We start from the raw sequence: 11,601 nt of genomic DNA, 5'->3' as shown, positions 1-11,601 counted from the left end.
AGGCATCTTGGCCCTGTTTGGCTGGCACCCCCGGCAAAAGGGACCTTCCCAGGCTGCAGTGAAGATGCTGCCTTTGGTTGTCACAAGACCTTCCCAGAGTAGGATCTGATCTAGACCCACCCTGTGGCTGTCAAAGGCCTCAGGTCCTCACTGACCTCTGGCTTGGACTGTAGATACCAGTCTGTGCCACCTGGGCATCTCCATAAAGAAGCAATAGACTTCCTTTAGGTCAGGCAAGAGAGAGGAAGAATGGAAGAGAGAAGAGTGAGGAAAGCTTTGTAACCTCATCTTGGAAGTAGCATCCATGATTTTGTTGTGCTGTGTTCCATTGAAGTGAGTCTCTAGGGCCTGCTAAGTCTGGGGGGATGGAGGGGACACAAAGACCTGAACATCAAGGGAAAGGTCACAGAGGGCCATCCCAAGGGCATCCACACAGGGAGGAAAAGAGGGAGAGCAATGTGACCCAGCTGGCCACAGCCTTGCCAAAGCACCTTTGTGGTTGGATGGTTGTGCTGAGCATCTCCTGAGTTCACAGAGAACTGCACCTTGGAAGGAGCCCTGAGAAGAGAACAAGAGGCCATCACTGCCTCAGTTTCCTCAACCTGTGGGACACACAGAACATCACAAACCATCGTGCTGAAACCGCAGAAATGCATTGCTGTCTCACAACTGTGGAGGAATCTGTCCTTGTCTCTTCCCACTTTGGGTGACTGCCAGTAGTCCTTGGCTTGTAGCAGCATGGCTGTCTCTGTCTCTGACATCACACAAGCGTCTCTCTGTGGATCTCTCTCTCTCTCTTTTTTTTTTTTTTTAATTTTGGTGGGACTGAGGTTTGAACTCCAGGCTTCATCCTTGCAAAGCAGATGCTCTGCCGTTTGAGCCATACCTTCAATCCACTTTTGCTTGGATTATTTTGGGTTTTGTTTTGTTTTGGTGGTACTTAGTTGGAACTCAGGGCCTCATGCTTGTGGGGCAGGCACTTTACCACTTGAGTCACTCCATCAGCACTGTTTTGTGATGGGTTCTTTTCAAGCAAACTATTTGCTCAGGTTGGTTTCAAACCTCGATTCTTCTGATCTCTGCCTCCTGAGTAGCTAGGATTACAGATGTGAGCCACCAGCACTCAGCTGCTTGGGTTATTTTGGAGACAGGAGTCTCACAAACTATTTTCGCAGGCTGGCCTTGAACTGTGATCCTCCCGATCTCAGCTTCCCAAGTAGTTGATGACAGGCGTCAGCCACCAGCACCCGGCTGTGGGTCTCTTATCAGGACACAAGTCATATTGTATCAGGAGTCCACTCTACACTGGTCTGACCTCATCTTAACTAATTCTGCCTGTAATGACTATTTCTGAATAAGGTCGCGTTCTGAGGTTCGGGAGCTCAGGACTTCCGTGTGTTTTCTCTAGTGCATAAATCAAATTCTAACAAACACCTTTATCTGCGGGGTCCTTTCCATCTTCTGTCGCTCACTAGTCAAAGCCCCGCCCCACCCCACCCTCATGGCCATGGACTCCCCCTGTACTCCTGGACATTCAGTTCCTTCGTGCAGTGGCTAGAGGAACTAAGCCTCTTTGGCCTGGTCTTCCCATGAACCTTGCAGACAATGCTGTTTGTGGGGGCATTTTGGTATGGGGGAATGCAGAGAGGAGCCATGGCTAAACCTGCATTTGCTAGCATGCCAGAGGCATGGGCAGGCAGAGCATGTACAAGGCAGCTTCAGACACCAATGTATACAGCTCCTAACCTAGCACAGGGTGGGCACAAACTCATTCTTCAGAAAACATTTTTTGAATGACTGAATCAATGAGTCTGCCTTCTATGCTTTCTCTACCCAGTCCCCTACATATATCTGAGTGTGCACCATTGCACCTTGCCTCCTTGGGGACCTCACTGGAAGGACAAGTCACCTCTGACCAAAGCACGAAGGCTCTGCTCTCTCCCCTGATAGAGAAAGAATCAGATCAGGGACCCTGGAGTGGGCAGGCTGGCGACAGGGGCATGCATGGGGAGGTCTCAGCAAGAAGAGAAGGGAAGGAGGCAGATAGAAGGAAGAAGCCAGTGGATACGGTGCCTACTTGGGTGGTCCAGCCCCGGAAGATTCCAAGAGCCTGTGTCACCCAGAGAGGGGCCCTGAAGGTTTAATCACTCAGGAGTGTTCTAGTTTAGGTTCTCCTGAACCCAAGATTGACTTAAGGAGAAATGTTTTATTTTGGAGACAAACCCAGGAAATGTCAGAGGAGTATACGACACAGGGACAGTACAAAGTCAGGGACTTCTTCGGGCAGTTGGAGCAGTTCCCCTCCTCATGGAGCTCTCTGGACACGAGTAAAACACGTGCCACCTGTGGACAGAGGCAGCTGGGTCTTTAAATGCTGATTCCTGCCAGACGCTGGTTGAGCACTGCTCCTGATTGATGTCAGTTCCCCCGCACTTCCTGCCTGCTCCAGGGAGGCCAGTGTGCTCTGAAGCAGGAAGGTCAAGACTATGGGCCTGGCAGTGTCAGAGACAGGAGAACTGGGGAGGGGGCAGGAGGGCGAGAGCCAGGGTCTGAGGAGAGAGGTGGAGATTGGTTTTAGAAATGGGCCAGGATGTCCAGCTGTAGGGATCTGGCTCTTGAAAGATGGGAAAGACGAGTCCCTTAGTGGAATAGGACTGAGTCCTTAAGATAAGGCAGTGGATGAAAACCTAGAGAGCTCCGACGTGAACAATGACCAAAGGCCAAGTTAAGGATTTGGTTTAGAACGCCTGGCCCAGTGGGACGAGACATGCATTTTCTCCCTTGCCACAAATCATTCTCAGAAGGGTCAAACTGCCGAGAGGGGGGTGGGGAGGGATTCCATGGTCTTTGAGAGTGTCACAGGTGCAGACTTGCCAGCACGAGATGAAGCATCTGAGCCCAGTGCTGGCCTGACTTCTGTAACCTCCACAGTAGAGGCCCAGCAAAGCTGGTCCTCCCTCTGTTGAGCCATCTTCCAGCTCTGAGCTGGGGACAAAGCTCCTCCGGTCTGTTTTCATCAACACTCCTTTCCGGAGAGATGAAAGTGATAAGTGGTCCGTGGAGGAAGACCCTTCAGCAGCTTCTTGAAGGGCAAGGTCGATAACAGGTAGGGCAGGGAGGGTAATGCCTTATACAGCTACAGGGGGCCACCTTGGGAGACTGATTTGAAAGGACATCATGACAGTGTGTTTGCTGCAGGGCTGCCTGCCAATACCATCCACACAGGAGCCCGGGAGGTGACCCTCTGCTGGGCACACCAGGCTGCTCACCACCCAGCCCCAGCAGTCACATATGGCTCCTGCCATAAACACTTAGGGATCCTCTTCCTGGTCTTTGCTTGGGAGAAAGACCCAAGTAACTGGATGTAGCATGACATCCAGGTTCCACCAACTGAGCCCTGTTTATGGATGAGCCAGACTCACCTGGAAGAATTCCGAAGTTCTTGCTGTAGTTGGGGAGGAGGACTCTGGGAGGGAGGTATTCTGTCCTCATCACCTGAGCAGAGGGGCAGCTGCCATCAGCCACTGGCCCTGGATGTTGGAGTTACGAGGGGACTGTCCATCCCTCTAGTAAGCCTAACTCACTGACATGGAAAAGGCTGAGTGGGACAGTGGTCATGGCCTGAGTTGGATCTTGGTTCTGCCCCACTTTAACTGCACAACTCTGAGCAACTGTTTTCCCTGTTTGTAAAATGAGAGATAAGAAGTTTTTTAAATTTTTTTATTTTTTTAATTGTTGTAAGGACTGTCACAGCTGATGGAACTGTACCTGCTACATTAATGAAGCCTTTACCCATGCTAACTGTTCTAACTACTCACTGTCCTTGCTGGGTTAGAAACATCAGACAGATGACTCTCATTCTCTTGGAAAATGAGCTGCTCCTAAAACCTCATTTAAAAAAAATTTTAATTGATCTCATTATATAGCCATAACATCTGGTGAACACTGAGTTAAATGAGAAATAACAGAAAGACCCACCCTCCTGGTTCCCCTTAGTTCAAATAAACACAGAATGAGTACAGCAGAAAGGCTGTAAGAGCTGGGTTCAAGGCCAGGAGCTCAGGGCTGGGCAGTCAGGGAGCACAGGCTCAGCAGTCACTCAGACCTCTGCTCGAATCCTAGAGCCAGCACTTATGTTAGCCAACTGACCAGTAAGACACTTGGTTTTTCTCAGTTTCAGTTTTCTCATACAGAAAATGGGGATGATAATAAGTGCTGGTCTCGTGGTGCTTTCTCCACAGCTGAGCTCAGATCATTAATGGTGGCATTACAGAGGGCAGGGGCCAGCACCATGGCCTGGGATCCTGCAGCACAGGATGAGGGAAGGGGTCCCATAGAAGAGAGGGCAATACACCCAACAGGGCACTCTGCTGATTAAGGCCATATGACAGGATTCTGACGGCTGTCTCCCAGCCTCTCTCCGTTATGGAGAGGAAGTCACAGTCTGGCCCCAGGGGAGGGCCCCTGGTCAGGCACATGAAACCTTATGGGTTGGGGTTTTGAAGGCTCCTTTCCCAGATGATGTCAGGAACTGAGCTTTGAAGTTGAGGTTTGGAGCAGGATGGAGGGCTCACTCCCATCAGGAGTGCAGTGAGCTAGCGTGTCACATGTGCACACACACACGATACACATATGCACTCCGCCCCAATTTCTGACATTTTTGTTAGACCTTCTGGAAACAATAAAGACCAGGGAGAGTGTTTTATGATGGAATTCCAGGCGAGGGACGAGCAGGGCAAACGCCACAGAACACGCCCTCCTCTTTTTCCACTCCCAGGAGGAAGGTGCCCACTTTGCAAAGCAGTTTCTTCTGCCAAGTTTCCTGAGCACTTAAAATCCTGGAAAGGAAAGAAAGCCCTGCCACCCTATTGGATCGGCCCTTGAGTCATGTCCCACCCCACCATTAAGACACCTTGGGATCCTTCAAAAAAGAAAAACACAGGTTTTGCTTTGTTTTTTTTTGAAATGAGGAATGGTTCTGAATACACAGAGACAAATCCATGTCAGAAGAAAGAGATGTAATACTGACTTTATTTCACTGTGGAAAGTTTGTGCTCAAAGGTAAGAAATCATCTTGTATTCAAACCCCAGTGCCACCAAAAAAAAAAAAAAGAGTATAGAAATCACCTCATCTTGTAGAAAACAGAAAATAAATAAATAAATAAATAAAAATAAATAGGAGCCCCTTTAGAGGGGGTTTACACCAGGCTCATCAGGTTGGGGTTGGAAAGAGCTCCTTGTGGAGTCAGAAGCAGGTGTCTGCAGCCAGGACTTCCATTTAATTCCGCCTCAGCACTGTGGGGAGAGCAGACAGGGTGATGATGGCCTGGGGGGGGGGGTTGGAACTGAGCAGGGGCTGAGTTTCCCTCACTATGAGCCAGCCCCACCCCCAGTCCTCAGCTGATCTTGGTGGGCCTTAGTTTCTTCCTGTGTGAAGTGGAGTTCCTTGGTGATCCTGCCTTTCTGCCTTTGACGTTCCACAGTTTGGGAGAAATCTGAGGGAAAAGAGCTTAGGACTCTTCTTCTTCAAAGAGGGGCTGTTAGGCAATGAACAGACTCCACCCTACAGATTCTGCCCCTCTGATGAGAGGCGGGGGTGGAGGTGGAAGGTAGGTGGGGCCACATTAATGAAAAATGCCCCCATTTAATATTTCCTGAAAGGTACCCTGTGGCCCAGAAGACTATCAGCAAGAGGGAGGGACGTCCAGGTATTCTAGACTACAGACCCACAAGTGTCTGTAACGGTGGCATGGACAGGAATGAGGGCAAGTATACAGCTCCCAGGCAAGGGGGAGGCTCACCATTGCAGCCCAAGCTACTGAAGCTGCCGATGCGGTCCATCCTCCGCCCAAAGCAGCCTGAGCTGCGCGCCATCTTGGGGTTCTGCAGTCCCTGCAGGGCTTGGAAGGCATTGTCTCGGGAACCAAGGTTACTCTTAGGGACTGCCTTCCCAGTCTCCTGGGCTTCTGCAGGGCCTTGGTCTTGGAGAGGCTCTAGGGCCATCGTCTCTACCTGCAGTTCTTCAACCTTGTCCTGCAGACGATCCAGCACCTCCTGTGGGGGGTGGGGGAACCAGGGCCTCAGGAAGACACACCTGTGCTAACCCACCCCCAATCTTGCTGCTTTCCGATTCTCTTCTCTCTAATTCCCCAGGAAATGGGGCCTTTTAATTGCCCTTTAGGCAGGCCAGTCTATGCAGTCCCTCAGTGCTCACCTGTATCTCAGATAATTCCAATTCCTGGCTGGTGCTGAGTGGGTGGGAGTGACCTCCCAGTGGCAACAGGTTCAAGAAAAGGAGGAGCAGCAGGGTCCGGGGCAGTACCATCTGGGAGCCCATGTCACTGGAGTCTGTGGCTGCTGCTACTGCTGCACTGTAGGCTGTCCACTGTCCAAGTTCAAGTCTGTCCCACCTCCTCACGGTCCTCGGGTGCTCTCTTGGCTTCTCAGGCAACCGCTGCCTTTTATCATGGAGCTGGGTGTCCGGCCAGCCCTTCCCCTGGAGGGGGAGGTTATCTCTGATTTATCAGCTACATTCCGGCCCGCTGAGCTCAGGGCCTGAGAATGCGCCCCTACATGTGCCTGAGGAGTATTCATAGGGTGGGGGTGGAGGCTGGGGAGAGCAGGCCTTGTATAGAAATGGGTTGGGCTGGGGTGGGAGTGTGGAGGGGGACACTGACATGTCCCTGTTTCCTGCTTCCTTCTTTCCTGCAAAAAATATCCAGGGGCCTTCACAAGGCCCCTTCCCTTTCCCTCCTTACGCCAACCATCACTAGAAATGGCAGGCAGAACCCCAGCATTCCAAGGCCTGACGCTGAGTGTGGGGGGCAGAGAGTGAGTGATTCATGAGACCAGTCCCAGCCACACCCACCACCAGCGTGTCTTTCCTCCTCTCCCGTTCCCTCAGCACCCCTATCCTGCACCCACCCAGCCTCCTTGCACCCCACCCAACTGCTCGTCTCAGGCAGCCCTGACCGCTGTCCATGGTGCTGACCGCCCTGAGTGAAGTTTGTGCAAACTCTCAACAGCTTGTCTCCCCAACTGAAGGATCTGCGTGGGGCAAAGGGGTGAAACACCGCCAAGATATCTCGCTACTCACTCACAACTCCCCAATCCTGTGAGCCTTTCAGCACAGAGATGCGAGTTCTCCAATGTCAACTGATCAAAACCTCAGTATGACAAAGAACTTCTGGAATGCCAATCCTTCCCCCATCCCTTAAAGGGAGAGTTGATTTGGCTGGAATTTTGAGAGCACAGAGATGAAGTCATACAGCAATGCCTTCTGTGGCATCTCCAGAACACCCACCACCCACCACCACCAAACCAATGAACACATGAAGGAAAAAGAAAGGACAACTGGAAAGATGGTGATCCTTTGTGGGACACTAGAGGTGTGGGAAGTGCCTCTCCCCACTGCCCCCTCATCTGATCACCTGTTAACTACTTCCCATCAGTAGATGGTCTGAGAATAGTGAGGGAGGAAAAATTCAGCCAACTACGGGGGCGGGAGGGGGCTACAGGGAGTGTGGAGAGTGCCTCATGCTGGGCATCAAGAAATGAATGGTTGGGGCTGGAAGTGTGGTTCAAATGGCAGAGTGCCTGCCTAGCAAGCGTGAAACCCTGAGTTCAAATCCCAGTACTTACAAAAAAGAGAGAGAGAGAGAGAAGAAGTGAACGGTTGGGAGCAAGGCAGAGTCCATCCTTTGAGTCACACACTTTCTTTGACAGGTATGCATTTTCTCACAAATGCATACTTTTTGCAGAGTCATGTTATTGAGGATGACTTGAGACAAATATAAAGAGTTTTGTTAATGGCCTACCATGCTGAAAATCTGAGAACTGACAGTGGATTTAAATTCCAACTCTTGTTATAATTTTTTTAAAAACTGTGAAATTATCAAAATGCACATGAATCAAGTTTTAATACACTGTGTGACAGGAGGATGAAGCTGTCCATGTGCCATTTATTTCTTTGGATTCTTAGGCATGGTTTGGCAATGCTAGAACTGTGTAACAATAACAAATTCAATGAAAGTAAGTGATGGGGGAAAAAAGACAGAGTCCATCAACCACGCCTCTCCAGCACCACCTCCACATCTAGCTGAGCCCCAACTTGCTCTTCTGCAAAATGGACTCCCTCCTCGGAAGGACTGAAGGAGATAAGGACATTGTGAAATCTTGGGAGCAGGATGGGAATACATGAGAGTAGGTCCTTGCCAACAAGTTGTGAGCTTGTTGAGGAGGTAAAGCAACCTCAGGAGGCACAATTAAGTGCTAAGCACAATGACGGCACCTCTCTCTGACTCCAGGGGAGGGGACTGTGGGAGAAACTTTAGGGAAGACAGGGCTAGGTACATCCTCCAAGGTCTGTCCAGGGAAAGACAACATATCATCAATCAGTGCTCACACCAGCTCACACCCATAAATACTTATCAAGTGCCTACGGGATGCATGCGTTTCCACGTCTGTTCAATGAAACTAATCAAATGGATAGCTCAGCATCACTGTACAAGGATTAAAGAAACAGTGATGACAATAGCAACCCCCCCCAAAGATGTCCACATCCTCACCCCCAGAACCTGAAAATATGCTATTTTACATGGCAAGAAGACCGTCACAGATGAGATTAAGTAAAGAATCTGGAGGTGGAGGCTTTCTTCTGGATTGTCCAAGGAGACCCAACGCAATCATAACAGCCCTTAGAAGAGAGAGGCAGGGAGATCGGGGCCACAGAGACAAAACGTAGGCCCAGGAACGGGTTAGTGGGGAGGGGTGATGCTATACCACTGGCTTTGAACATGAAGGAAGAAACCATGAAACAAGGAATGAAATTGATTCTTATAGAAAAGGCAAAGCAATGGATTCTTCCTAGAGCTTCCAGACAGAACACAGATCCACCAGCACTTCAATTTTAGCCCAGTGCAACAGATTTCAGAATTCTGATCTCCAGAACATTAAAAAAATTAAACTGATAAGTTTGTGATCACTTGTTTCAGCAGCCAGGAGAAATTAACATAGCACATGTAAAATGTGGAGTGCTGTGTGCGGCATACAGTAAACCCTGAGTGAAGGTTATGTGGTGACACAGTTGGTTCTCATCACTGTCAACCAGATGCCAGGTGCTTAATTTATCCAACAGACCTTCCTTGAGGGCCTGGGGTCATAGTGGTCCAGAGCCCAAACTCTGGGGACAGATTACCTGAATTCAACCTTGCCTCAACTTCTTGCTACCTCTGTGATCAATTGCTTGATATCTCTGAGTCTTCTTATGTTTATCTCACAGGGTTGTTGTGAGAGTGAAATGAAGATTGTGAGGTGAAAATTTAAGATTTCTGTGGCCCTGGGGACACACATGGACAAGGTCAGCCTTGCCATTGAGGAGCTTACAGTACGGGAGAGAGGCAGACACAGTCACAAGCACCCAAGATGACATAGTGAGTGACTGAGCCAGTGACTGAATCCTTGACACTCTGTGAGCACTGCAGGAGGCCTCAGTGAAGGAGGGAGCTTCCCTGGGAAGAAGGGGCTGGTAATAAGGCTTACATGGACAAGAAGGAGTGAGGCTGGGTGCTGGTGGCTCACACCTGTAATCCTAGTTACTCAGGAGGCAGAGATCAGAAAGATCACGGCTCAAAGCCAGCCCCAGACAAATACTTAGCAAGACCCCCATCTTGAAAATACCCAGCATAAAATAGGGCTGACAGAATGGCCTAATGGTAGAGCACCTGCCTAGCAAGAGTGAGGCCTGGAATTCAAATCCCAGTACCACACACACACACAAGGAGAAGAGGTAGAGCAAAAGCCAGGGCTCAGCTGACAAATCACCTACCATCCTAGGCTCAGCAGAAGGAAGAGGTAGAAAGGAAAGACTTAGCTGGTCAGAGAGCCAGACGCCTGCTGCAGGGCTTTTCTGTAGCTTCCCTCTGGCTGCAAACTCAGCCCAGTGGTAGACATTCAAAACAGGTGTCATGAGAGCCTTGATCACATAGGGAAAGGTGAAGGAGGAAGCAGAGGAACACTGAGCAAGCAGGTCAGAGGCAGGCAGGTTTCTTCCCACTGTCCATGCACCCTGTGGTTCTGTGGGAGCCGTTTCTTTGCTCTGGGACTCAGTTTCCACCTTGTGTAAAATGAAGGAATTAGAGAAGGACTTCTACAGGGCACAAAATTCCTAACCTGGATGTCAACTTCCCCTATTTTGTGGTTAGGTCTGTTTGCCAGCTCCCACTGTACAGTAGTACCCCATTTTTCTCCCAAAGCCACAAACACTTGCAGAGGGGCCATCAGATCCTTCACAGCTGTGAAGAGCATGCAGGAGTGTGTGTGTCTACAAGTATGTGTGCATGTGTGTGTGCCTTGGGGGCACTTTGGAAACCAGCTGGGTATATAGACCATCTCCACCCTTGAAGCGAGTCTCTAGACCAATGGTTAACAGGGGAGGTCTGAGCTGGCAGCCTAGAAGACAGTTATTAACTGTCACCCACCCCTCCTCCTGCCATGTCCAGCCTCACCAGGGATTTCTGAGCATCAGAGTGGAGGAAGGGGATGCTGCTGGGTTGCAAAGTAACCCCCCATCCTCTCTCCTCTTCCTCCCTTGCACTGCTAGTCTCCCAAGGGAAAATGAACTCTAAAAGGTCACTTTACCCCTCCAGAAAGGACTCCATCCATATTGTCTCCACAGCTGACACTGTGATGACATCATGGGAGTCTTTGTATCCAGCAATGCCACAAGTCAATCCACTTTGGAATTTTAAGTTTCATGAACCAATAAATCTGCCCCTCTTTGTCTAAACCAACTTAAGTTAGATTTCTGTCTTTTTCATTCCCAAAGTTCTTAGCCCCTCAGAGAAACCGCCTGCCTTGCTCCCAGAAGCCGCCAGTCTTGTTTCTGGAGAATGAGACATCCCAACCCTTGGTGACAGCCCAGAGTGTCAGAGCTTTGCAGACAAACGTTCTGAACATTGTCCGACTTAACCTTCTCCTCTTCCCCGTGTCAGTGAACTCCCTGTGGTCAGGCAAAAGACTACAGGAGGTGGAGTGAAAATCAGAAGCCTGGTTTTGTTGTTTGTTTGGGTTTTCACCCTAAATCTAATCAGCAGGCAGAACATGCAGAAGGAAGGAGTCGGGTACACTCCAAATGCTCACCTCACAGGAGCCCTGTCCTGGCACGTGGGAACAGGTGGAGGAATCCGAAGTCCAAAAGCTTGCCTTGCAGTTGCACGTGGTCTAATTGGGTGAGCAGATCTCCCCTATCATAATAAAAAAAATAGCCCTCATTTGTCTGAAATCCATATTTAATTGGAGGTCCCATATTTTTAAGTACTGGATCTGGTAACCCTAGATGGGGATTCCGTCCATCCGCAGCTACTTGGGGTCGCCCAGCTCTCACGGGCGCCCCCTCCTGGCTGTGCTCGGGAACTCTCCGCCCACCTTAGGGGCGCTGAGGCCGCGCATCTTAAGACTCGCGAAGGCCATGCAGGACAGCGACCCCCAGCGGGGAGGCTGCAGCCACGCACCCCTGCGCCTCCTGGCAGTGGAGTCTGCTCCCAGTCCCCTCATCCATTTCAGTCCCCGCGCTCCCCTTGTTTCCCCCTCCCGCTCCTGAAC

At 50.2% G+C, this 11,601-nt stretch overlaps 1 protein-coding gene across 1 annotated transcript; it reads right to left on the bottom strand.

The window, feature by feature from the left end:
• Nucleotides 1-5,081: 5,081 nt before the first annotated feature.
• Nucleotides 5,082-11,212, bottom strand: Nppb (natriuretic peptide B). The gene is made up of 4 exons (XM_074077983.1): nucleotides 11,140-11,212; nucleotides 6,215-6,496; nucleotides 5,802-6,054; nucleotides 5,082-5,295 (listed from the first exon to the last, which is right to left on the bottom strand). The coding sequence occupies exons 2-4, from the start codon at nucleotides 6,335-6,337 to the stop codon at nucleotides 5,279-5,281; spliced, it is 393 nt and encodes a 130-aa protein (XP_073934084.1). The 5' UTR covers nucleotides 6,338-6,496; nucleotides 11,140-11,212; the 3' UTR covers nucleotides 5,082-5,278.
• Between the last annotated feature and the right edge of the window lie 389 nt (nucleotides 11,213-11,601).

Source organism: Castor canadensis, chromosome 7 (genome assembly GCF_047511655.1).
Source record: "Castor canadensis chromosome 7, mCasCan1.hap1v2, whole genome shotgun sequence".
Lineage (NCBI taxonomy): Eukaryota > Metazoa > Chordata > Mammalia > Rodentia > Castoridae > Castor > Castor canadensis.
The sequence above is the reverse complement of the archived record's forward strand: the minus strand, read 5'-3'. Positions and strand labels throughout refer to the sequence as shown.